This window comes from Salvia hispanica, unplaced genomic scaffold, assembly GCF_023119035.1.
Source record: "Salvia hispanica cultivar TCC Black 2014 unplaced genomic scaffold, UniMelb_Shisp_WGS_1.0 HiC_scaffold_528, whole genome shotgun sequence".
NCBI lineage: Eukaryota > Viridiplantae > Streptophyta > Magnoliopsida > Lamiales > Lamiaceae > Salvia > Salvia hispanica.
In genome coordinates this window covers 1-24,000 of record NW_025952276.1, presented here as the reverse complement: position 1 = coordinate 24,000, position 24,000 = coordinate 1, and the positions used below count along the sequence as shown (strand labels likewise).

Sequence of the window (24,000 nt, the reverse complement as noted above, 5' to 3'; positions counted from 1 at the left end):
GTTGAGTTGTATTCCTTTAATAGTTGTGTAGTGATTTTTTTTTTTTTTGGCAAAATATTTATATTCTCACATACTTTATTTTCTCTTCCTCTCTTTTTGTAACGACCCACAAATTTATGATATTATTATTATTAAAATTTTTATTAAACTTAGCTTCGTTATGATCAACTCTAAATTAGTGTAGTTAGGATATAATAAACATCCCCTCTCGTATCGAATAATCGACCGTCGTGCTGGTTAGGAATCAGCACAAGGCATACATGAGAAGTTACAAGGTAAAAGAATAAAATTCAAATAAAAGTTTATAATGTCCAGTACACATGCGGGGAGTTCAAAACCTAATCTATTACAATGGAGTGACATGCAAATCACGGACAGCTATCTCACACAGTCGCGCCGCAACTCGAGGGAGCTTGATACGTCCACACGATTGTAAAATGCTATTCAATGAGAAATCCCTGCATGAAGAAAATAGGTTAGAAGGAAGAGAAATCATTATTAACATATTGTAGAGAAAAAGCCGAAATAAGAGAATTTCAAGGGACTAGAGAGAGAAATGAGATCAAAAGTAGATATTATAAAATCTTTGAGAATTTTCAAAGGCTGCAACCGGAGATGTGTAATAAATGCACATGATCAAAATCTACGGTGGCAACTATACTCATTCCTTCACAGCATTAAATGCAAATCTTTATTTAAGATTTTGCAAATAAAAGAAAGATACACCTCCACTCACAAGAATTTATTTACGTATCAAATATCTGTCATAACATAATCACTATAGGATTTTTGATAAGAAAGCCTACTGATATGCAATTATGAAACTAGTAAACCTATCCAACTTCTCCCCCTTATCACACACATATATATACCTCAAACTTTCCATTTACAGCCACCCATCACTATCATACCCCAAACATTTTCCACATAGCAACAACTTTCAGGAGACATAAGGAATAACAGTAGGTGTTCCAGATCAGCCAAGTCGTACCAACACTTTCTGCTTCCTACCTACTAAGGTAATCTCCAAACCTTTTTACCTTCTTTAATGCACATACATTCACACTTGAAACCTAGGACTATAATAGATGCATTAGTCAACACCAGGATCCACATGACTCCTTATACCAAATATTTAGAACCTCAGACTAATGGAACAGAAGGAGTAAGAGTCTTAAAACAACTAACTAAAGCATAAACTGGAACTCATCTCTAGGAAGTGATCTGCCAAATCTCCTCTAGCAAGCTTCGACACTCCGTCGCTGATAATGACACCTTCACACAAAAATCCCTCACTAAAGTCGAAATGTTTACGAATTTATATAGTCAAATACCATAAATACCCGATTTTTTAAGCGAAGAAAAAAAAATCTAGATAAGATAAGGGAAAGAACTCTTTCTGCTGGAGGACGGCGAACGGTGTAGGTAGGCGTAGGGCCGAGAGGGGCAGCGATGGCGTAGATTATGGCCGAGCCACCACCGGTGCATGCACCGTGGCGGCGGCGGAAAACCCGAGAGAGGAGATCTGGGGTTGTGGCGACGGTGGCAAATCGGGGAGGAGGGGGAAGATCCGGAGGCAGCGGCGGACGGCGGTGCTGGCGGGCGTGATGGTGGCCCGGCGCGCGCGCAGCGACAGCAGCGGCGATGGTGGTGTGAGCGTGGTCGAGAGAAAGAGAGAAGAAACGAGAGTGAGAGGGCCGCCGCCGGCGACGGCGGCGGACAGCAATGCTGGAAATGGTGGTGGTGACGGCGGAAGTGAGAAGAAGAGGGAGCCGCTCATTGTGTTAGGAGAATTAGGGATTTAGTGGTGAAGGAGGTTAGGTGTGATTGTTTATATGTGGGTCTTTTCTTTTATTTATTTGGACTATAGAGTAATAAAACACCCCAACCCATCCCACAGAATAAGTTAAGTTCTAGTAAAGTGATTAGAAGCCCATTTTCGAAAATTTATTTAATTAGGCTCCAGTTTTTCTTAAAAGAGATCTTGGCCTACCTTTGGAGATAACTCTTTTCGGAAGAAATATTAACCTTTCATCAGCCTATGTTAAGTTTTAATTAATATTTTGTTGCATATTAACTAATTAGTGTAGTTCCCTCTTCTAGCGAAAGGAGAAAAAAAAAAGAGACAGAGAGAGAAATTTGAATTTAATATCAGTAAACTAACATGTACTGAATTGATGCATTTGTGGAATTTAAAAGAAGGAATAAATAGTGTTAAGTGCATCCTTAGATTGCTACATCTTTTTATTTGAAATTTAAAATAGCCCAGCATTTATTTTCTTCTTTCGTAAAAAAAAAGGGGGGGAACTTACAAGGAGTATAACACCGAGTAGCAAGGAGTTAACACCTAAAAATCTTGAAGACGTACAAGGTGAACTTTTCTATCCTACATACTAATGTGGATAAAAATAAAGTTATTTTCAAATGATTGTGAAAACTCGAACTCATGTTCGTTGCTCTTTTTTTCAAATAATATTGTCTTGCCATAAATGTTTTGTATGATGCCTATCTGTTGTTTATTTTGGCGTGAGGCCAAGTGATTTGTGAATCGAATTCGGGTCCAAGTGAGGGTGGTGTCCCTACTCGGACTAGTGTACACAGGAGACCTATGGCCAGAGGGCAGGTCTGGTGACCGAGGAAGGTGGCCACCTTCCCGGCACAAGAATGTTGATGTGACCGTGAGAGAACACCATCTCTACGGCACAAGATGATCAGATATGGCTAAGTACAGGAAAAGGGCCCAAATGTGAATATTTTTAGTAAGCTCGGATCTTTTCAATAAAACCCCGAGTGTTACTGTGATAATGGTTTGACAATAATTTTTAAATGTATATGTGTATATTTCGGCAATGTGTTCACTGAGTACTTTTGTACTCAGCCCTGCATGTATTTCTAAATGTGCAGGTTGAGCAGTGGCAGGGTGAAGTGAGTGCTGTTGATCCACCAAGAATAAACTCTCGGAGGTTCATGTCTCCAAACATGGAACCGAGTTCTTTTGCTTCCGCGGTGCCTTTTTAAAGGCAACGTTTCTCCTATCTAAGACTCTGATATATTCTATTTTGTTTAAGACCTCGTTAATTTGAATAGAACAATCGCTCGAGTCTGCACGTTGTGTTAAGTACCGTTTCCTCCATTTCATATTGGATATTAAATCGTCAACTGTCTTTTACTTTTGTTATTTCCCCCACTTCTTTCCCCCTCTTCTTCTATCCCCCCCTTAATCACGGTCCCCCAAGCTAGATCATCCTTAATCAGCTACGGACGTGACATGACTAATCTTTCATTCAACTACTAGTCCAATTTTGAATATCAAATTTTTTATCTCATTGCTTTTTTTGCAGCAAACGAAGTTCCTAGTGAACTTTCTACACAAAATAGGAGTATCCTTCTAGTAACATTCTCATTGTATGAATATAGTTGTACTTGACATAAAAAAACATAAAAAATCTCATATATGAAAGGTAAAACCACAAATAGACAAAATATAAGTATAATTCATAATCATATTGAACAGTAGTAAAATTTCATTTTTATTAGCATATGACACAACAAATCGTGGCAAAGAACAAAAGTACTAGTTAATAAAGGAACCAAATTTCGTGTAAAAAGACAAAAGTTGCTCACAAGATGGAAGATAGAGTTTCTAATTAACTACTGTAATGGAATCTTGATTCATACATAAGCACAGAGCCCACTAAAATAAAGCATCATTTAAGGACAAAATTAAGTGAAAAACGAGAGAAAGTTATATCTGGAGAAATCAGATCAGCCCGTGTTTCAGAACAGACGGAAACCAAAGGAGTCACTAAAATATGAGAAGTGATGAACAAACTCCAAAGACTGACGACTAGAGATGGTGGACAGAAAGCAAACGACGATGAATTAACTCCAAGACCAGAACGGTGAAGAGCTGAGTGGCGAAGTCACGCAGTTAAATGAGTGATTAAATATTTAAATGAGATATGCGAGTCAATTTACTCCCTCCGTCCGGCATTAGGAGTCCTGGTTGAGTTGGGTGCGAGTTTTAAGAAATGTTTGAGTGTGTAAAAATTGGAGTGTATGATAATGGAATGTGGGACCCATTTGCATTATTATTTGCTTTATTCTTTGGATGTGTTTTTACTAGTGATTTTTTGTATTTTATTTTATAATATTTTTATTTCACTTTTTATGGAAATGTCTAACCGGGAATTAATGTCGGACGGATGAAAATGGTCTACCGGAACTCCTAATGCCGGACGGATGGAGTAATAAGTATTGAAAATAATAAGAATTAATACTATTATAATATTATTTCTTAATGGGTAACACCACATGAAATTTTCGTGTTCTTAACGGGTCGACCCGATAAGCACACGAACTCATTAAGCTTTAACCCAAAACCATTAATTTCGTGTGGATTCGTGTCGTGCCAAAAATTGCCAACCATAATTTTGTGTTTGATCTCTCTCACGTTATAAGGTACTCCCTCCGCCCCGCTTAAGATGACACGTTTTCCTTTTTAGTTTGTCCCAACTAAGATGACACATTTCCCTTTTTGGTAACTTTCTCTCTCCAATTAATACACTCAACCATTTTTTCTCACTCCTATTAAAATATCCATCTTTCTTTATCTCTCTACTTTAATACTTACACTCACATTCTCTCTCTCCAATTAAACACTTTAACCAATAACTCCTAAAACCCCGTGCCGGCTAAGCAATGTGTCATCTTAGCCGGGACGGAGGGAGTATTATTTTTCATATGTACTATGTTCTCTTCAGGATTCTGAATTTGTTGGAACATATACTATTAATGGCGAATGCGACTACAAGCAAATTGATACGCTCGGATTTTGCACTATTTTAGGGCCCTTAATTTGTCTATTTTTAGTGTCTAAATCGCAATTCATGTCCATATTTCACATATTTTATCTATTTTGGTATTTTGACATGTTTTGTGAGAATTGTGCATATTTGAGATAAAAAGATAGGAAAAAGTCGAAGATAGAATTCTGGCGCGTTCAAGACGTCCTGCAACCGCTGGGACGTGTGCAGCGACCGCTTGAGAGAATCCGTAGCCACTGGACTAATTTGTAGCGACCGCTGCAGGACATGCAGCAACCGCTACCCAAATCCGCAGAGGCTTCGGACAACGCACAACGACCGCTGGCCAAAGCGCAACGGCCCGCTGCAAAAAGGCGGTGCACGAATTTAATTAAATTTTCTCCAGATTTTACAAAGATTAGCCAATCTTTTCCTTTCATCCATAGGATTCGACTTACTCCCTATATATACTCCCTTAAACCTCTTCATTCACACACACCTTTTACACTCTTTGCCTCACAATTCTAGAGCAAAAATATATGAGAGTTCATCACTGTGCAAGAGGTTGAAGACGGAGTCAAGTGAAGATCAAGGCTACAGGATTCTACCTTTGGGTTTTATCACTTTAGTACTTATGTTTACATTGTTTTCCCTTCAAACTAAATTCATAGGATTCTAGGGATGCGTTAGTAACTCTTTTTGGTTTATACAAATTCCGTTTTCTATTTAATATCCGTTTTGTTTATACTTCGTTTCTTCCTTAAGTTGTTCCGTAATACTGCATGTTTGAGTGACACATTCGATGCTGATCTGCTATTACTTGCTACATAATCGTGAGAGGAGGTTGACTAGTTAGATCCACTTAATAGACACTACAATTAGATTCCCTTAAAACGGCACTGTTAATTGAGAGCGAGGACTTTTCAAGGGTCTTAGGAGCTTCTAGGAGTTACGAATCTAGGATTGAGAACCTTAGTGTTAGTAATCTACGCTTGTACCGCACGGGCAGAACTTATGTAACTCGTCCTATCGAAGTATAAACTGTGCTAGGCAGTGGCGGACGCAGAAATAAATTTTGGTAGGGGCTTCACTAAAATTTTTCATACGCGATCGTCCATGAAAAATAGTGTCACTTTGCTATTTTGGGATGTCCACTAATCTCATTTTTAAAAATGGAAAGTTTCATTCTCATACTTTAACCATTATTCTCTCTTTCTCTTTTACTTTATCTATTTTTTTCTTTCTCTCTTACTTTATTAGTTTCTCACTAAGACTCTGTGTCACTCACAAATGAGACTATTTTTTATGGACGAATAAAGTGTTATATATATTATAAAAAATCAAAATAATAGAAAAAATTAATGCATAAATATATGATATATAAAATTAATCTAGTTGTGTTTATTTTCCGAAAGCAATAAATATCTACATAAAAATGCATAATTATCTAATACTCCCCCCGTCCACAAAAAATAGAGCAATTTGTTTTGCGTATGACACGGGTTCTAATGTAGAATTGGTAAAGTAAGAGAGAAGAGAGAAGGAGAAAAACTAAGTGAGAAATAGTGTTAGTGGAATGATGTGTAGGGTTATTATTTGTTGAAAACTTTCCATAAATGAATGTGCTCTATATTTTGTGCACGACCAAAAATGGTAATTGTGCTCTATTTTTTTTGAACGGAGAGAGTACAATGTGATTTTGTGAACTACTCCCTCCATTTTCTAAAGATAAAATTCTTTCTTTTTTAGTTTATTTTCTAAAAGTAAAAGTTCTCAATTTTAGAAAATAGACTACATAATTCATCAATATTAATTTTATTACTTTTTCTTTTTTTTTTATTTATTAATTTTGTATTAAAATTTTCTAAAATCTTACCTTTAGAAAAGGATGGAATATGACAAAATGAAAAAACTGACCTCACCTCGCCGATTGAAGTTATAATTCTCATTTGAATAACAAGTGTTAGTGTCTAATTAGGAAACAATTTAAAAATTGTTTTAATAATTTTAGAATGTATATATAGTTACACTTTTCAATTTCATACTAGTAGTAAACGTGCCACCTAGGGAGTAGGGATTGACCAAGACAACTATTATTATTATATCAGTAAAGTTCAAAATTGATCCTGAATATATGGTCATTTTACATTTTTGGTTCTAAACATTATCTTTTGGATTTTTTGGTCCTGCACATATGAGAATTTGATCATTTTGGTCCTCCGTCAACATTTCTGTTAAAAACTAACGGTCAACGACCGAATTTGACCAAATTAAACTTTTAATTCTAATTTTTTTACTCCCTAATTAATTCTCTAATTATTTTTACACTTCAATTTCATCTTCTTCCTTCCTCTCATCTTTCATCTTCTTCCTTCATCTCCTCTCATCTTTCATCTTCTTCCTTCCTCTTCCTCTCAAACTCTAGTTATTTAAATTCCGTCAATTCCGTGAACCGCCATTCTAGATCCGACGAAGAGATCGGTGTAGGCGACCTGTACGCCGTCGACGATGAGGCCGATGGAGGCCCGATCCGTGGAGACGTGGACGTCGCGGAATTTGCCGATGAGGACGGCGTAGTCAGAGAGGAGGGTGTCGAAGAAGGGGGCGGAGAGGTTTTTGAGATCGGCGAAGGTGTGGCGTGTGGGGACGACGTGGTAGCGGAGGGTGCTGACATAGGCGGCGACGGCAGCCATGTCGACGAGGGCGGCGAGGAGCTCGTAATTGAGGGTGTGTTTCAGCTTTACCCCTTTAACATGACTGAATGGGGTTAGATTATTAGAGAGAGAGAGAGAGAGAGTGTGAGGATGAGGGAGATGACCATGGATTTTTTTGCTGTGCAATCTCAGTCGTTCCCTCTTTCTTCTCTAGATGGGTGATATCACTTAATTCCTGGATCTAAGTTTTTCCTTATCGTATTTCACTTTTTTTAGTTCCAAATTTGGATCTTTCCTTTAAAAAACCCATCTTTTGGGGATTTTTTTTTCAATTGGTAGTTCGATTTGGTGTTGAAGATCTTGGCCTATCGATATTTTCTGCAATTTTACCTTTTTTTTATGTTTGCGTTCTGTTCAAATGAGTAATATCACCTTTTGATTTTTGGATGATGTTAAGTGGAAGGAAGAAGATGGAATTGAAGTGTAAAAATAATTAGGGAATTGATTAGGGAGTAAAAAATTTGAATTAAAAGTTTAATTTGGTCAAAATCGTGATTAAATCCGTTGACCGTTAGTTTTTAACGGAAATGTTGACGGAAGACCAAAATGATTAAATTTCCAAGTGTGCAGAACCAAAAAATCCAAAAGATAATGTTTTGGACCAAAAACGTAAAATGGTCATATGTTCAGGACCAATTTTGGCCTTTACTCTTATTATATTCATTAAAATTCATCTTCTTCCTCATCCCAACTTCATGCGGCGGCAGCCATTGCCGAAATTTTCTCTGTGAATTTATTTTTCAGCCCCTCCTCCCATTAAATCTCTTTCACATTAAACCCCAAAGATATTAAGTTGGGAAGGCTGAATATACGTTTCTAAAGAGTTTGAAAATTTTTATTATAGAAATTTATTAAAAATAAATGGTTTGGGAGGGGCTTAAGCCCCTCACCTCCTCCACCTGTGTCCGCCACTGGTGCTAGGGTATTGCAGTAGGAATTTGTATAACCATAGTTGTGAATGCACATCCCTGGAATTCTCTTATCTCATTTATTCGACCTCTAGTTTGTGCTGCATTCATCCGCTTTCTGTTTTCAATTTAATTGTTTTCAAAAAATTTTATGGTTCTCCAAATAGTAAAAGAAGCTTAGTAGAAGGTAGCCAATTGGTGATCTTATTCCCCGTGTTCGACAACCCGGTACTAGATCTACCCTGTATACTTGCATGTATATTTAGTGCTAATAAATAGTGCATCACATATGCAAATATTGATCGATGGTGAAGATTTGAAGCAGGACAATAATGACGTGGTCATTACCATATCCGACATACTTGTGGAAGCAAAATTTGATGAGACAACTTATTCGGGTAAAGCACACATGTGTGGACAATCTTATTCGGCCGCGGGTAAACAATAGGGTAAGATGAATCCACGCAAACTTTTCGACGATGTGGGAAACACCTCTGATCGCGAATTTACGAATGGTAAAGGAACAATTAGATTAACAAATGCTACTTCTTGTGCTTCATATAACCCGAATGCATGATGGCGTCGTCCGTACGAATGGAATCTATTTCTAACATGCCACGTGCCATATGTGATATTAGGATATCCATTTGAATAATAAGTCACCCGTGACATGCTATTTTCATTTATACATATGTGTGTAGTGTGGATTTTGTAAGATGTGAACTCATATTTGAATATAAGACGTCAGTTGGCATAAAAAGTCGCAATCGCAACATGCTTTCAACCTTATTTTCTTAAAAAAAAAAATTCATTTTGGTTAAATTGATTGATGAAATGCGAGTTATTTTCTTTTTGAGTTTCTTTTTCATTGGTACGACAGAATAGAATTTGGTATATACATTGTTAGATTGTTTTGTTTGAGTGTTTAGATTCTATATTGATTGTTGTTCTGAAAGTATTTTATTGTCTCACAAGGAGTTGTTGGACAGCGGAGTGTGTAATGTAGTGATTGTATCAACCCCAAACAAGACTCACTATGAAATCTTGATGGATATTATTAATTATAAGCCACCCCAAATCCCAACATGTTTTGGTGGAGAAGCCTCTCTGCACCATGGTTGCACATTGCAAACAGGTAGTAAACCACTTACTACAGTATTTTTTTTCACGATTGTGCCTTGTGTTAACGAAATAATTGAGCATCGAGGGGTAGTGAGAGAAATTATATTTAATCTATGATGTGCTAGCATACAATATCCTTCAGTGGTCTATTATGTTGTTTGATGCAAATGAATATGACAATGGTACGTGGCTAGACAAGTCTTTCTGTACATTATTCTCTCTCTAAACGAGTGAAGGAAATAAAATGACTCTATTACTATGAAATGTACATTATTTTCTCTCTAAATGAGTGAAGGAAATAAAATGACTCTATTACTATGAACTATGAAATGAAGAGAGTATAAATTTTAAATTTGATCTAAATAGTTGGAGTAAAACTACTTTTTTATGTAACGTATACTCAACAAAAGTGGATTTGAGTTTGGTGTCAATCAGTGTTTTAAAAACCAGTTCAGACCAGACGGTCGGACCGGTCAGCCGCGAACCGACGCCTTATCTGGTCCGATTTAGACGATAAAACCGTTCCACTATCGGGCCGTTTTAAACCGCTCAAACCGCCCGATTCAACCGAAAACCGATGACCAGTTAAACCAGTTTAAAGCTTTTAACTTTTATTTTAAACATTGTAATTGGCAATTGTGCTTTATTTATAGAAGTTCCAAGCTATGAATCAACCTTTACTCATCGATGTGGGATACAACATTTCTATTCCTGCTGTACTAATTTATTAAGTACTACTACAAAATATTCGCTCCTTTAGTTAAGATGTATTTTTAAATTTTTATTCTTTTTAAATTAAAATCTGCCATCCGTTTAACCAACATGTTTTTACTCTTTACTTTTCAAATTTTTTATTGAATAAATAAGTTGAGGACTTGAGGTTTTGATAACAAATTTTATATAGTAAAAATATACAACTAGTACAGTGGTATAATATTTAGAAAAAGTTTTGTTCTAGCATCTTTTCGGTGGAGAAAGTTATATAGATTGTAGGATTATTGATATTTTATGTTACGAATGCTCAAAACAATGCATTATAATTGTTAATTTTGTTTATTACTGATATTATTTTAATTATTTGCACAATATATTATTTAATTAACTATATAAGTGTGTTGCTACAGTATTCCTGTCTGACCAGTGGTTCAACCGGTCGGACCAGTTGAACCGTGAACCAATAGCTACATCGGTTCGTTCACCAGTCCGATTTTTAAAACATTGGTGTCAATGATTGGAAATGGTTCAAGGCAGCACGGTAATTCTCCATCTATATGAATAGTACATTTATACTAGTCCAAATTAATTTATGAGAACAAAAATCTACAACGTTTTAGATCGACACTAGTATGCAAGTTGAGGTTGATTAGTAGCAGCAGCCAGAAATTATGTAGTTGAAAGCCATCAGCAAGGTTATTTGCGTCATTTCAGATACTCTCCGCACTTTTAATAAGACTTGCCTTCATATCTGTTCCTCCCCAGAATTTGAAGTTTAACCCTACACCGTCGACAATGGCGGCCGCCGCTTCCACCTCCGCCTCCCCAGCAATCACCAACAACACCTCTCTCCTAACCAAACCAAAGCTCATCGCACGATTCACTCTTCCATCCCCCCATCCCTCCGCCCCCTCCCCCCTCCGCCGCCGCCACCTTCAAATCTCAAACGTCCTATTTTCCCCCAAAACCAACACCCAACCTCAGGATCCCCCCTTCCCCTCCCGATTCGCCCCCGACGAGCCGCGCAAGGGCAGCGACGTCCTCGTCGAGGCCCTGGAGCGCGAGGGCGTCACCGACGTCTTCGCCTATCCCGGCGGCGCCTCCATGGAGATCCACCAGGCCCTCACGCGCTCTGACATCATCCGCAACGTCCTCCCCCGCCACGAGCAGGGCGGCGTCTTCGCCGCAGAGGGCTACGCCCGCGCCTCCGGCGTCCCCGGCGTCTGCATCGCCACCTCCGGCCCCGGCGCCACCAATCTCGTCTCTGGCCTCGCCGACGCCCTCCTCGACAGCGTCCCGATGGTCGCCATCACCGGCCAAGTCCCCCGCCGCATGATTGGCACCGATGCTTTCCAGGAAACCCCAATTGTGGAGGTAACTAGGTCAATTACGAAGCACAATTATCTCGTATTGGATGTTGATGATATTCCTAGAATTGTGAAAGAGGCCTTCTTTATAGCCCGATCCGGTAGGCCCGGCCCTGTTCTGATTGATGTTCCTAAAGATATTCAGCAGCAGATGGTTGTTCCGAATTGGAATCAGCCTATGCGATTGAGTGGTTATTTGTCTAGATTGCCTAAACCCCCTTGCCAGATGTTGTTGGAACAAATTGTTAGGTTAGTATCCGAATCGAAGAAGCCGGTGCTTTATGTAGGAGGGGGTTGTTTGAATTCGAGTGAGGAGCTGAGGAAATTCGTCGAGCTTACTGGAATTCCGGTTGCGAGCACCTTGATGGGGCTCGGTTCGTATCCTGGTTCGGATGAGGATTTCGCCTTGCAAATGCTGGGGATGCACGGCACTGTGTACGCTAATTATTCAGTGGACAAGAGTGATTTGTTGCTTGCGTTTGGGGTTAGGTTTGACGACCGTGTGACTGGTAAGCTCGAGGCGTTTGCTAGTCGGGCTAAGATTGTTCACATTGATATTGACTCGGCTGAGATTGGGAAGAATAAGCAGCCTCATGTGTCGATCTGTGCTGATATCAAGCTGGCTCTTGAGGGGTTGAATTCGATACTTGAGGATAAAGTGCACGGTGGTGGTGTTAGCCTCGACTTTTCAGCGTGGAGGGATGAGTTGAAGGAGCAAAGGATCAAATACCCCTTGAGTTTTAAGACGTTTGGAGATGCAATCCCCCCTCAATACGCAATTCAGATGCTCGACGAGTTGACAGGGGGAAATGCTATCATTAGCACGGGCGTGGGGCAGCACCAAATGTGGGCTGCGCAGTTCTACAAGTACAATAGGCCGAGGCAGTGGCTGACCTCAGCTGGTCTTGGCGCGATGGGATTTGGTCTTCCTGCAGCCATTGGAGCTGCTGTTGCGAGGCCTGATGCTGTCGTGGTGGACATTGATGGCGATGGGAGTTTCATGATGAATGTCCAAGAGCTGGCCACGATAAGAGTGGAGAACCTTCCGATCAAGATAATGCTGTTGAATAACCAGCACCTGGGCATGGTGGTGCAATGGGAGGACCGTTTCTATAAGGCCAACCGCGCCCACACTTATCTGGGAAACCCTTCGGATGAGTCGCAGATATTCCCCAACATGCTCAAGTTCGCAGAGGCCTGCGACATACCAGCAGCCCGGGTGACTAGGAAGGAAGATCTGAGGGCAGCATTGCAGAAGATGCTGGACACCCCCGGCCCGTACTTGTTGGATGTGATTGTCCCGCATCAAGAGCACGTGCTGCCTATGATTCCGAGTGGCGGTGCTTTTAAAGATGTGATCACTGAAGGCGACGGAAGAACTAAATATTGAGGTAGATGAGGTTATGCTTTGTAGCAGAGCTTATAAAGAGTATCAAGCAGGAAGAGGTATTGCTTGTTTCTGTTGTCAGTGTAATGGTAGCTGTGTGATGGTAGCTGTGTGATGATAATGTACTTTTGATCTAGGGTGTAATAACTAATAATGTTATCTATGTATGTAAGATTTTAGTGCATGGATTGATTGTTTTTATGTATGGTGAAATGCATCAAAAGTTTAGTTATCATACTCCTCTACATTATGTTTTAAGTAGCCTTTTAAGATGCTACTAATTCGGTGAAAAATGCATTTGATTGTTAGTATTAGACGGAACTGTGAAAATTAAAATTGGACCAATTCGTATTGTTTGGCATCAGAAGCTATCACACTTGAATGTATTTTTTTCTAGATTAATATAGGGGACCAATTTTGAGTTTTATACATTTTAAATTTTATTGAGTGTTACGTCTTTCCTCTTTTAAGTAGTGCTCAGTTTCGAAATTATCAATATAGTTCTCTTTTTTCTTGTATCTCTCGTTTTTCTGTTTTACAAATGAATCATGCATTAATTCATTATAAATTTGTTAATTAAATATTTGTAATTCAGAATCTAGTTATACAGTTTTCGTACTATTTTATTAACTACATACCTAAGCTAGTTAAATCTTAAGCCTAAAAAAACATTTATAGTGTAAAAAACATTTGCTATCTATCTATAAATATATAAAAGAGGAGTTTTAGAAATAATTACATAAATGTCATTGATAATATAAAAAGATTTTTCTAATATACTTACTATATTATTAAATTTAAATATTGTATTATTTAATCTAAATGAAATATTGATACGACTCTTTATTTTTTTCATGATTAGCTACCTTCTAATGACATTCATTGCCACTTACTCAATTATCCACTAACCTATTAACTTTGAGATTCCATTAACCTGTTTGGCAACAAATTCAGGATAATTATCCTGAAAAGCTTCAATGAGCTCCCATCTGTTGAAGCCGGGAGAGTTGTTGAGGTCATTGACTTGAACAATGGTGGAAACCCTCCATGTCTGAAATCCAAATTTCTCACACTCTTCTCCATGAACCGAACCCTCCACCTCAAGAATCTTCTTCTCTTCTCTTCATCTTCGTCGTAGCCGCTGTAGCAGACGGGGTGGCCCTCTTTGCTGTGGCCGTCCATGAACACAGCCTTTTCAAATTCTTCTTCCTATTGTTTATGTTATTCTCCTTGCAGGTCTTTATGGTGGAAGTGATTTATGTTTTGAAGTGTCGAGCTTAATTATGTGATTTTTTTCCCTTTTCTTCATGTACTATTGTGAAGTGTCGAATGTATAATTTTTTCATGTATATGAATATTAGGTTGGTGACAGCTCTTATTCATTTGTCTTTCCTGGACGTGGTATCGGTGGTAGCAACTACACGGGAAGTAGGCGATGCGGGAATACTATTAGGTCATGTTTGGTTGGCGGGAAAGTAAAGTTGACAAGGAAAATGATTCCTAGGAAAATGAATCCCAGGAATATGATTCCTAGTAACTTTACTTTTCTGTGTTTGGAAAATATCAAGATTTTAATTATATTTAATTTAAACACCAAATTAAAAATATACTTATTATTTTTTTATTTATAGAAAAGAATAATATTGTAAAAATTTTAATAAATTATTAATTATAAATAATAATTATTATATTATTATATTTATTATTACGATGGATAGTTTAAATATGGATTATCCATCATAAAATATAATAATATAATTATAATTATAGTTACATAGAATAGAATATTATACTCATTTATTATAATAATAAATATAATATTTACGGCTATTATAATTGAATAAATTTTATAAATTAAAATTGCACTATGACTTTATTGATTAATTATTAATTTATAAAATATAATATTTATTATTTATTATTTAATTTATATAATTATATTTAAATTATTAATTACTATTATGAATTATTATAAAATATAGTTATAATTAGGGTAATTTTAATTATAGTTATTTATTATAGTGAAATTAAGGTATGGTTTATAATTTTAAATTATTTTTAAAACATTGTAATTAATAATAATAATAATAATAATAATAATAATAAAACTATACTATATTGCTTAAATATGTAAGAATCCTAAAACTGGGAAAAAGAATACCTAAGAAAAGTTAGGATTCAGAATCCTGGAAAGTTGTACTAACTTTCCTTGTTTTCGGATTCTAATTACTTTCCCAATTAGATTAAAAAACGAAACAAAATTCAAAATTTAAGGAATCAGATTACTTTCCCAGATAGAATCCTGGCAACCAAACATGGCCTTAGGGTATGCAACCAGTTTTTTTTTTCCGGCTAAATGCATGCATATTGATATCGGTTGTATATTCCATGCTATTTTGTTGTATTTATACATTATTTTTATTGGCATGTGTTTGTGATTGATCTTTTGTAGTATAGATCTGAAAGTGATTTAATGATATGTGATTTTTGTGCAATTTTTAGTTTATAAACTTATTTGGTTTTATGAGTTTAGAACTTGAAATAATAATATTGTTTCTCATTCGGTATATGTGTTAGTATTTTTTTTTCTTTGTTTGATTTTATATTTTTTAATAATTGCTTTTTATTTTATATATTTATGATTTCAGATTTCATACAATGATATTTTTATGAATTTATAAAATCATTTTATAGTATTGATACTTAACCCTAAATAAAATTCAATAGGTTGTACAACGCACGAGGTTGATACTAGTTCATATTAAAAACCAAATTTGTGTACGACCGACATCAGCTCTGCATGCACAAGTATGGTATGCATGGTGTCAGTGGTGGCTCCAGAATTGAAAAATAGGTGGCATGGATTAACGCTAATATTAAGGTTTCTTCTTTCGGTGTTACAAACCCACGCTGGAAAAGCTAATACCAAGAGTAATATGCATCATACTTCGATAGACTCCGTCCATTACCAAACAATAGTCTTCTTTTTTGCATTTTACTTCGTTCCACAAAATTAGTCCACCTCTATGTTTGGCAAGTTTTTTGCTTTTATAAGGTGAACCACATTCTCCATTAACAATATTTCAACAACGCTAAACTAACAACCAATCATACAAGGGCACAAAGACCTCAAAGGAAGTACACAAAACACGCAACAAACTCATACCACAAGCAAGTCTGCACAACAAAGCACAAAACAACTAGTCGAATGCAAGAAGAAGGTTACCTCCTCAATGATCTTTGATTGCATTCTTGGTTCTAAGCTTGTAGCCCAACCATCTTCTAATCTTGACCTCGTACATTTTCCCTGATATAAAGGGAAATTTTGGACACCACCCTTTGATCCACGAACCTACCCTCCAAAGTAGTAACCTTTTCTCCATTTCCCAATTTGGGACCGTCTTCTCAAAGACAACTTTGTTCCTAAGCCACCAAATGGACCATGCTATCACGTAGAAGAGAGAGGGCCATAGCTTTCTATCAAACTTGAAGAAAGGTGCGCTCATCCAACTATGAAAGCACGAAATTGGGTCCTTGGGCATGCAAACGGATAGATTTCAAAAACTGCAACCAAAATACCAAAGGATATCTGAGCACCTACTTCCGAAAAAGGCATGATCGATAGTCTCTGGTTCCTCTTTGCAAAAAGCACATAGATTATGTTCAACTCCAGGGATCCCAAAATGGAACAATTTGTCTTTTGTATTGAGTCGCTCCTAAAAGATAAACTACACCAAGAGTTGCGCACGTGGTGGGGCAACTTTACGCCACGCCAAAGTTTCATGGAAAAATTGATTGTTGTCATTTCCCATCATACGAGCAATCTGCAAACAAAAATAAGAAACAGAAAAGACCTTAGATTTATTGAAGATCCAAACTCTTTTATCGCGTTCGCTCTCATTCAAGGACATATGATCCATGGCTAAGTAAAGACTTCCGATCAAATCTTCCTCCCAAACAAACAAGTTTCTTCTCCAAGTAAACTTCCACACTAAGGGGCCGTTTGGTAGCTATGTTTCGCCTAGATAAGAGATTAATCTGGGTTTATTTGTGTGTTTGGTAGTTATGTTACCAAACATAGTAGCCCGTGTTTTATTTCCGGCCCGCACAAAGCCCACTGAAAATCTTATGTTTTAGTCATATTTGTAACTACCCAAAATCTTATGTTATTTATCATGGAAGCCTAGTTAAGTTAGCAAAATACAATTTTACCCATCAAAATTTCTAACCCATCAATTTTACTTAGTTGTTGTATTGAAGGACGTCATTTTCCTATTAAATCATATTAAGAATTTTGTTGATGTCAATTTGTTGTTCTAATTATATTACTTTGTTATTTTATTTACATTATATTATATTATAATATTCTCATTATATTACTTTATGTTCTCGTTATATTACTTTACATTAAATCGTATTATATTCTCATTATATTACTTTATTTACATTATATTATATTATACTTATAATTACGTAATACTTGAAGGCAATTGCTTTTGTTTTGAACATAAATATACGATGTTGTTCAATCCACAAACGCTTTAAACTTCAAAAAAATTGAACATATAAAATTTGGTACTTGATAAAATATTTTCATATAGAATTTGTCCAAAATAATAATTGATTATTCATAAAATTTGTCCAAAATTATTAATGCTCACAAAAATAGAATACCAAAATAAATATAAGTTTTTTGATATAAAGATGCTAATTTTTGTAAGGAGTTTAGCTTGAAAAGATGTTAATTTTAAACAAAACGATTTTATAGGAATAATTAGGGTAAAATGATGATAGTTTAGTAATTAACTTAAACTAATGAGGATAATTTTGACAATCATAATTTTAATCCTTACTTGTGACTTATTGTACCAAACACTACAATAAGATAACTCACAATTATCTTAATCTACCAAACATCCAATATATGTAAATTAACTAATCGAAACTATGATTACTATCATAATGGTATCATGTCTAGTCGAAACATGACATAGCTACCAAACGAACCCTAAATGGTTATTTCTCAAGTGTCCATATCTCCAATGAGACGATGTTGATGTGTAGAGATCGAGAACAGTCTCGGGAACATCCTCTTAAGTATATCTCCCCCAGTCCACTTATCAAGCCAAAACTTTGTAGAAGCCCCATTGCCAACCTTGATTCGTATCCTTTTCTTAGCCACTTCTTACACTTTACTGTCAAAAGTAGAGAAGTCCAGAATTTGATCCCATAACCTTACGGTATTAGGTGACATCTAACTTCGGTAAGTATTCATATTTTAAGAACACTAAAAAAATTTCATTACGAGTCGAAGCAAATACTATGAATCTTTCACTATATTACAAGCATACAAGTAAAACAGTTTAGTGCATGATCATATACCAATAGTCCAATACATCGAATTTTAATATTAGTAAATTCATTTGATATATACACCCTCATACCACTGAAAAATAATCTTATATTACTATTTCTCTCGTATTCAAAAAAAAATAATTTTATTGTAAAATAAAATTTTTCTTCATATTTTATCAATTTTTTTCTTCCATCTCATTTACTTATTCCCCTCTCTCTCTTATTTTTTCTCTTTCTCACATTTTATATTTACTTTTTTCTCATCTCTACATTAAAATTCATATAATTCATAAAGAAAACTATTTTTATGGATGAACTGAATATTTAATAATTACATTATGCAGACGTATATGATTTGGAAAGGGTCATTTTTTTAGTATATTAAATTATGCAATCTCCACTGATCTATTTGATTATATTCATTAGTTTACTCTCTATTTTGTACTACTGTATATGCTGAGAAAACTGGGTAAATTTTCTCTCAAATAGTGAAATGAACCGATTCAGTAATTTTAGAGTTAACCCAATGGGGTCTACCTCGATAAAATTACTTCCCCAAATAAATTCTCTGGAAAAACTGGTGGGGACACTGTCCTCTCTTAATTACCAGACTCCAAACAGAATTTATCAGTCGGTGTACAAAACACTACTACAAAACCCGCAAATAATATTGAATACAATATCACAGCAGAAAAGCAAACCCAGAAATAAATGCGGAACAAAATAAATAATAATGAAAGAACACACCCAAAACTTTGATAACGGAGTTCAGCCAAATTGCCTACGTCTCCGATTATATTAAACGGAGAAGAGAGTACAATATTTGAGGCACATAACAAATGGGGGGGGGGGGAGTTCCTTTTATAGGCAACTTACCCCCTTCCCCCCCAAGTTTCATATTTGACAAAAGTCAAATATTGTAGACAATATTCAACAAATCTCCACCTTGGCAAAATTTCAAATCCCACCGGACACAAATCTTCTCCATCCAAACAAACCGACTCGCGGTGCTTTCATATTGGCACAGTCAAGCGCCAGCTCCAAAGGTTCTTGATTGGCTCTGATTGCTGCGAAGGTTCTTGGGGTGGAACCTCTTCATCATCTGACTCTTCTTCTTCTTCCGTAGGAGAGTCATTTGTGGTGTTCGTAGTCGGGATCACAACTGCATCTTCGAACTCCACCTGCTGCGAAGTATCACTACTATTTGGATTTACCTTATTCAACATGGAAGATTCATCAAAGGTAACATTCCTACTTACAATTGTCTTCTTAGACTCCAAACACCATAACCGATATCCTTTAACACCAACACTGAAACCCATAAACAAAGCCTTCTTAGCACGTGGATCCAATTTTGATTCAGTGACATGATAATATGCAACAGAACCAAAAATGCGCAAAGAATCATAATCAGTTGCAAGTTTACCGGACCATACTTGTAAAGGAGTCTTGCCATCAATGGCAGAACATGGAAAACGATTGACAATGTGTTGAGCGTATGTGAGGGCCTCAGCCCAAAATTTTCTGTCTAGCCCAACATTAGACAACATACAACGAACTTTCTCCACTAGTGTTCGATTCATACGCTCTGTCACTACATTCTGATGTGGTGTATTTCTCACTGTGAAGTGCCGAACTATGCCACACTCCTGGCATACATCTTGGAAAGGATCACCCTTGTATTCTCCACCGTTATCTGATCGGAGAACCTTGATCTTCCTCCCCATCTGATTTTCAACTTGAGCTTTCCATTTTAGAAAAAATCCCAACGACTTCATATTTGCTCTTCATAGTGTACACCCAAACTCTTCTGGAAAAATCATCAACAAAAGTGACAAAATAGTGTCTACCTCCAAGTGACGGAGTCTTGGCAGGTCCCCACACATCAGAGTGCACGTAATCCAGAGTTCCCTTGGTATTATGGATTGCAGTGCCAAATTTCACTCTTCATTGTTTCCCCAGAACACAATGCTCGCAAAACTCTAATTTGCAAGACTTCGTACCTTTCAGCAATCCTTGCTTGGCGAGAATTTGCAATGATCTCTCACCAGCATGTCCCAATCGCAAATGCCAAAGCTTCGTCGCTTCTGCATCCTTCTTGTTACTCGAAGTTGCGGTTGCTACTGTCCCAACAACTGTACTACCTTGGTAGTAATACAAATTGTTCTTCCTCACGCCTTTCAACATCACCAATGCTCCTGAAGTTGCTTTAAGAATTCCATCTCGCATCATCACAACTAGGCCTTTAGATTCTAAGGCCCCCAAAGAGATGAGATTCTTCTTCAACTGGGGCACGTACCGCACATCCTTCAAAATTCTGGTGGATCCATCCTGATTTTGCAGCTTGATTGAGCCTATCCCGACTGTCTTACATGGACTGTCATTTCCCATATAAACAAGTCCGCCATTGAGTTCTTCGAAATCAAAGAACCACTCGTTTATGGGACACATATGATAGGTGCAACCTGAATCCAATATCCACTCGTCTGGATGCGATGTTGTAGGTGAAACAGTAAAAGAACAATCCGACTCCGCATCATTTTTGCATTCAGCAACATTTGCATCCTGCGAAGCCTTTTCTTTCTTCTTCAACTTTGGGCAGTCTTTCTTCCAATGTCCTTTCTCATAACAGAAAGCACACTCATCTTTGGCAGCTCGTCTTTTCGATTTGGACCTTCCTCTTCTCTCCTTTGATCGGCCTTGTTGACGACCCCTTGCCACTAATGCTTCATCTGTAACTGCTTTGCCTTTCATTTTATCTGCCTTTCGCAATTCATGACTATACAAAGCAGAACATACAGTATCCAAAGACACATTCTCTTTACCATGGAGTAATGTGGTCTCCAGATGTTCAAATTCATCAGGAAGAGACGACAACACATCAATGCTAGATCCTCATCCTCAAATTTCACATCTAAATTTAGCAGGTCTGCTACTAATTGATTAAACAATGTAATGTGTTCATTCATAGTGGTACCTGGCCGGTATTCAAAACGGAACAACCTTTTCTTCATAAGGAGCTTATTCTGACCACTCTTCTTCAGAAATTTGTCCTCCAGTGTCTTCCACAATCTATGTGCAGAAGTCTCATTCTTGACAGCATACTTCTGCTCCCTGGACAGACACGACCGAATTGTTCCACAAGCTAACCGATTTATGGTACTCCAATCTTTATAATCTATATAATCTGGTTTCTTTATTTCAATGGCAATGTCAAGACCCTGTTGGAAAAGAGAGTCTAGAACCTCTCTCTGCCACATACCAAAATGGCCAGTACCATCAAATATCTCCACCGTCAATTTCATATTTGACAGTGGAAACCTTGACCACGATGACGAAGAACTAGCCTTGACTTCTTGATCATTACCCGCCATTACAGACTCAAAATAAAGTATTCAATATTACAGACAAAGAGAACCAAGGACGAACCTTGGCTCTAATACCACTTGTTGAGAAAACCGGGCAAATTTTCTCTCAAATAGTGAAATGAACCGATTCAGTAATTTTAGAGTTAACCCAATGGGGTCTACCTCGATAAAATTACTTCCCCAAATAAATTCTCTGGAAAGACTGGTGGGGACACTGTCCTCTCTTAATTACCAAATTCCAAACATAATTTATTAGTCGGTGTACCAAACACTACAACAAAACCCGCAAATAATATTGAATAAAATATCACAGCAGAAAAGCAAACCCAGAAATAAATGCTGAACAAAATAAATAATTAAGAAAGAACACACCCGAAACTTTGATAACAGAATTCGGCCAAATTGTTTATGTCTCTGAGCACCCTCAGCAGAGCCCGTCATATTAAACGGAGAAGAGAATACAATATGTGAGGTACATAACAAATGAGGGGGGGAGTTCCTTTTATAGGCAACTTACCCCCCAAGTTTCATTTCCCCACCGATGTGGGATTGGAAATATTTGCCAAAAGTCAAATATTGTAGAAACAGCATACTCAATAATTACTCAATACTCCCCTCATCTCTATTTCATGTGACACATTTCTTTTTCACGTGTTTTGAGAAAATCATACTAATAAATAGTTAAAGTCAAAAGAAAGTAAAGTAAGACAAAAAATAATGTAGAGGATAGTCTCATCTATATTATTTTCTCTCTTATTTTAGTTTCCCCTTTATTTTAACTATTTATTATATGATTTTCTCTAAACACGTGCGAAAAGAAAATGTGTCGCATGAAATAGGACATAGGGAGTATATAAAAATAGGTCTCACATTACACTATCTTTTTCTACCACTTTCCATTGTAATATTTATTAAAATTCGTGTCAATCTCAAATGGAACTTATAATTGTGGACGGTATAATATTTTTTTGTTAAGAAAAATGACTGGCTCATGATAAATATCCCAAAAGAAAAAATGATTTGCGGGACAGAGGGAGTAAAAGAGTGATGGATGAAATGGAAACACTTATTTAATGGCGGATGGATATATTGACATGAATAAATATTGTGGTAAGCTGTCACAATTCCCACCCGATTGTCACCATCTCAATCCATGGCTGAAACAACCTCCATCAACCCCCAAAATGGCTTCTGCCCTCAAACCAGAACATACCACAGTCTCCGCCCCGCCGTCCCTCTGCCTCCCCCGTCTCAGCCCCTCTCCATCTTCCAATACGCCCTCTCCCTCCTCCACTCCTCCTCCTCCGCCCTCTCCACCACCCCTTTCCTCATCGAGGCCGCCACCGCCCGCCACCTCACCTACTCCGCCTTCCTCCGCCACGTGTCCTCCCTCTCCGCCTCCCTCAAACCCCTCCTCTCCCAAAACGACGTCGCCTTCATCCTCTCCCCTCCCTCCCTCCACATCCCCGTTCTCTACTTCTCCCTCCTCTCCCTCGGCGCCGTCGTCTCCCCTTCCAACCCCCTCTCCTCCCCCTCCGACCTCTCCCACCAAATCTCCCTCTCCCGCCCCGCCATCATCTTCGCCACCGCCGACTCCACCAACAAACTACCCCAAATTGATGTTCCCATTATCATCCTTGACTCGCCCTTGTTCCTCTCCATGCTCCAATGCGAATCAGCGTCGCATTCGAGCTTAGTCGCGGCCGCGGTGGTGGATCAGTCTGCTGCGGCTGCGATCCTCTACTCCTCCGGGACCACGGGGAGGGTGAAGGGAGTCGTGCTGACTCACCGGAATCTGATCGCGCTGGTGGCAGGGATGTATCACAACAAGTTGGGTGAAGATGAGGTGGAAAGTGCTCCTCACCCGGTGTCGATTCTGACGGTGCCGCTGTTTCATGTGTTTGGATTTTTCATGCTGATCAGGGCGGCGGCGCTGGGGGAGAGCGTGGTGCTCATGGAGAGATTCGATTTCGTCAAAATGCTGGAAGCGGTGGAAAGGTACAGATAAAAATCTACGGATTCTATTTTAAAATCAATTGGTGATAGAAAAAAGTGTCATTGACATTTCAATTCTGACTTAAATAGTGATTTCAATTTTATTTCTAATTCTTTAAATCAATGATATTCCAAATAATTATATTATACTCCCTCATTCCTAGAATAATAAAAGACATATTTTGTCAATTCGGTTACATTTCACTTATATAACCAACTTATTTCAAGTCACGTTTTATTATGAAAAACTACACTAATATATAAA

General features: G+C 37.5%; 2 protein-coding genes across 2 annotated transcripts; both read left to right on the top strand.

The window, feature by feature from the left end:
• The first annotated feature begins 11,030 nt into the window (after window positions 1-11,030).
• Window positions 11,031-13,252, top strand: LOC125199514 (acetolactate synthase 1, chloroplastic-like). Its single transcript, XM_048097505.1, has one exon. The coding sequence runs from the start codon at window positions 11,059-11,061 to the stop codon at window positions 13,018-13,020; it is 1,962 nt and encodes a 653-aa protein (XP_047953462.1). The 5' UTR covers window positions 11,031-11,058; the 3' UTR covers window positions 13,021-13,252.
• Window positions 13,253-22,760: 9,508 nt separating this feature from the next.
• Window positions 22,761-23,782, top strand: LOC125199515 (4-coumarate--CoA ligase-like 9). Its single transcript, XM_048097506.1, has one exon. The coding sequence runs from the start codon at window positions 22,894-22,896 to the stop codon at window positions 23,746-23,748; it is 855 nt and encodes a 284-aa protein (XP_047953463.1). The 5' UTR covers window positions 22,761-22,893; the 3' UTR covers window positions 23,749-23,782.
• Window positions 23,783-24,000: the final 218 nt, after the last annotated feature.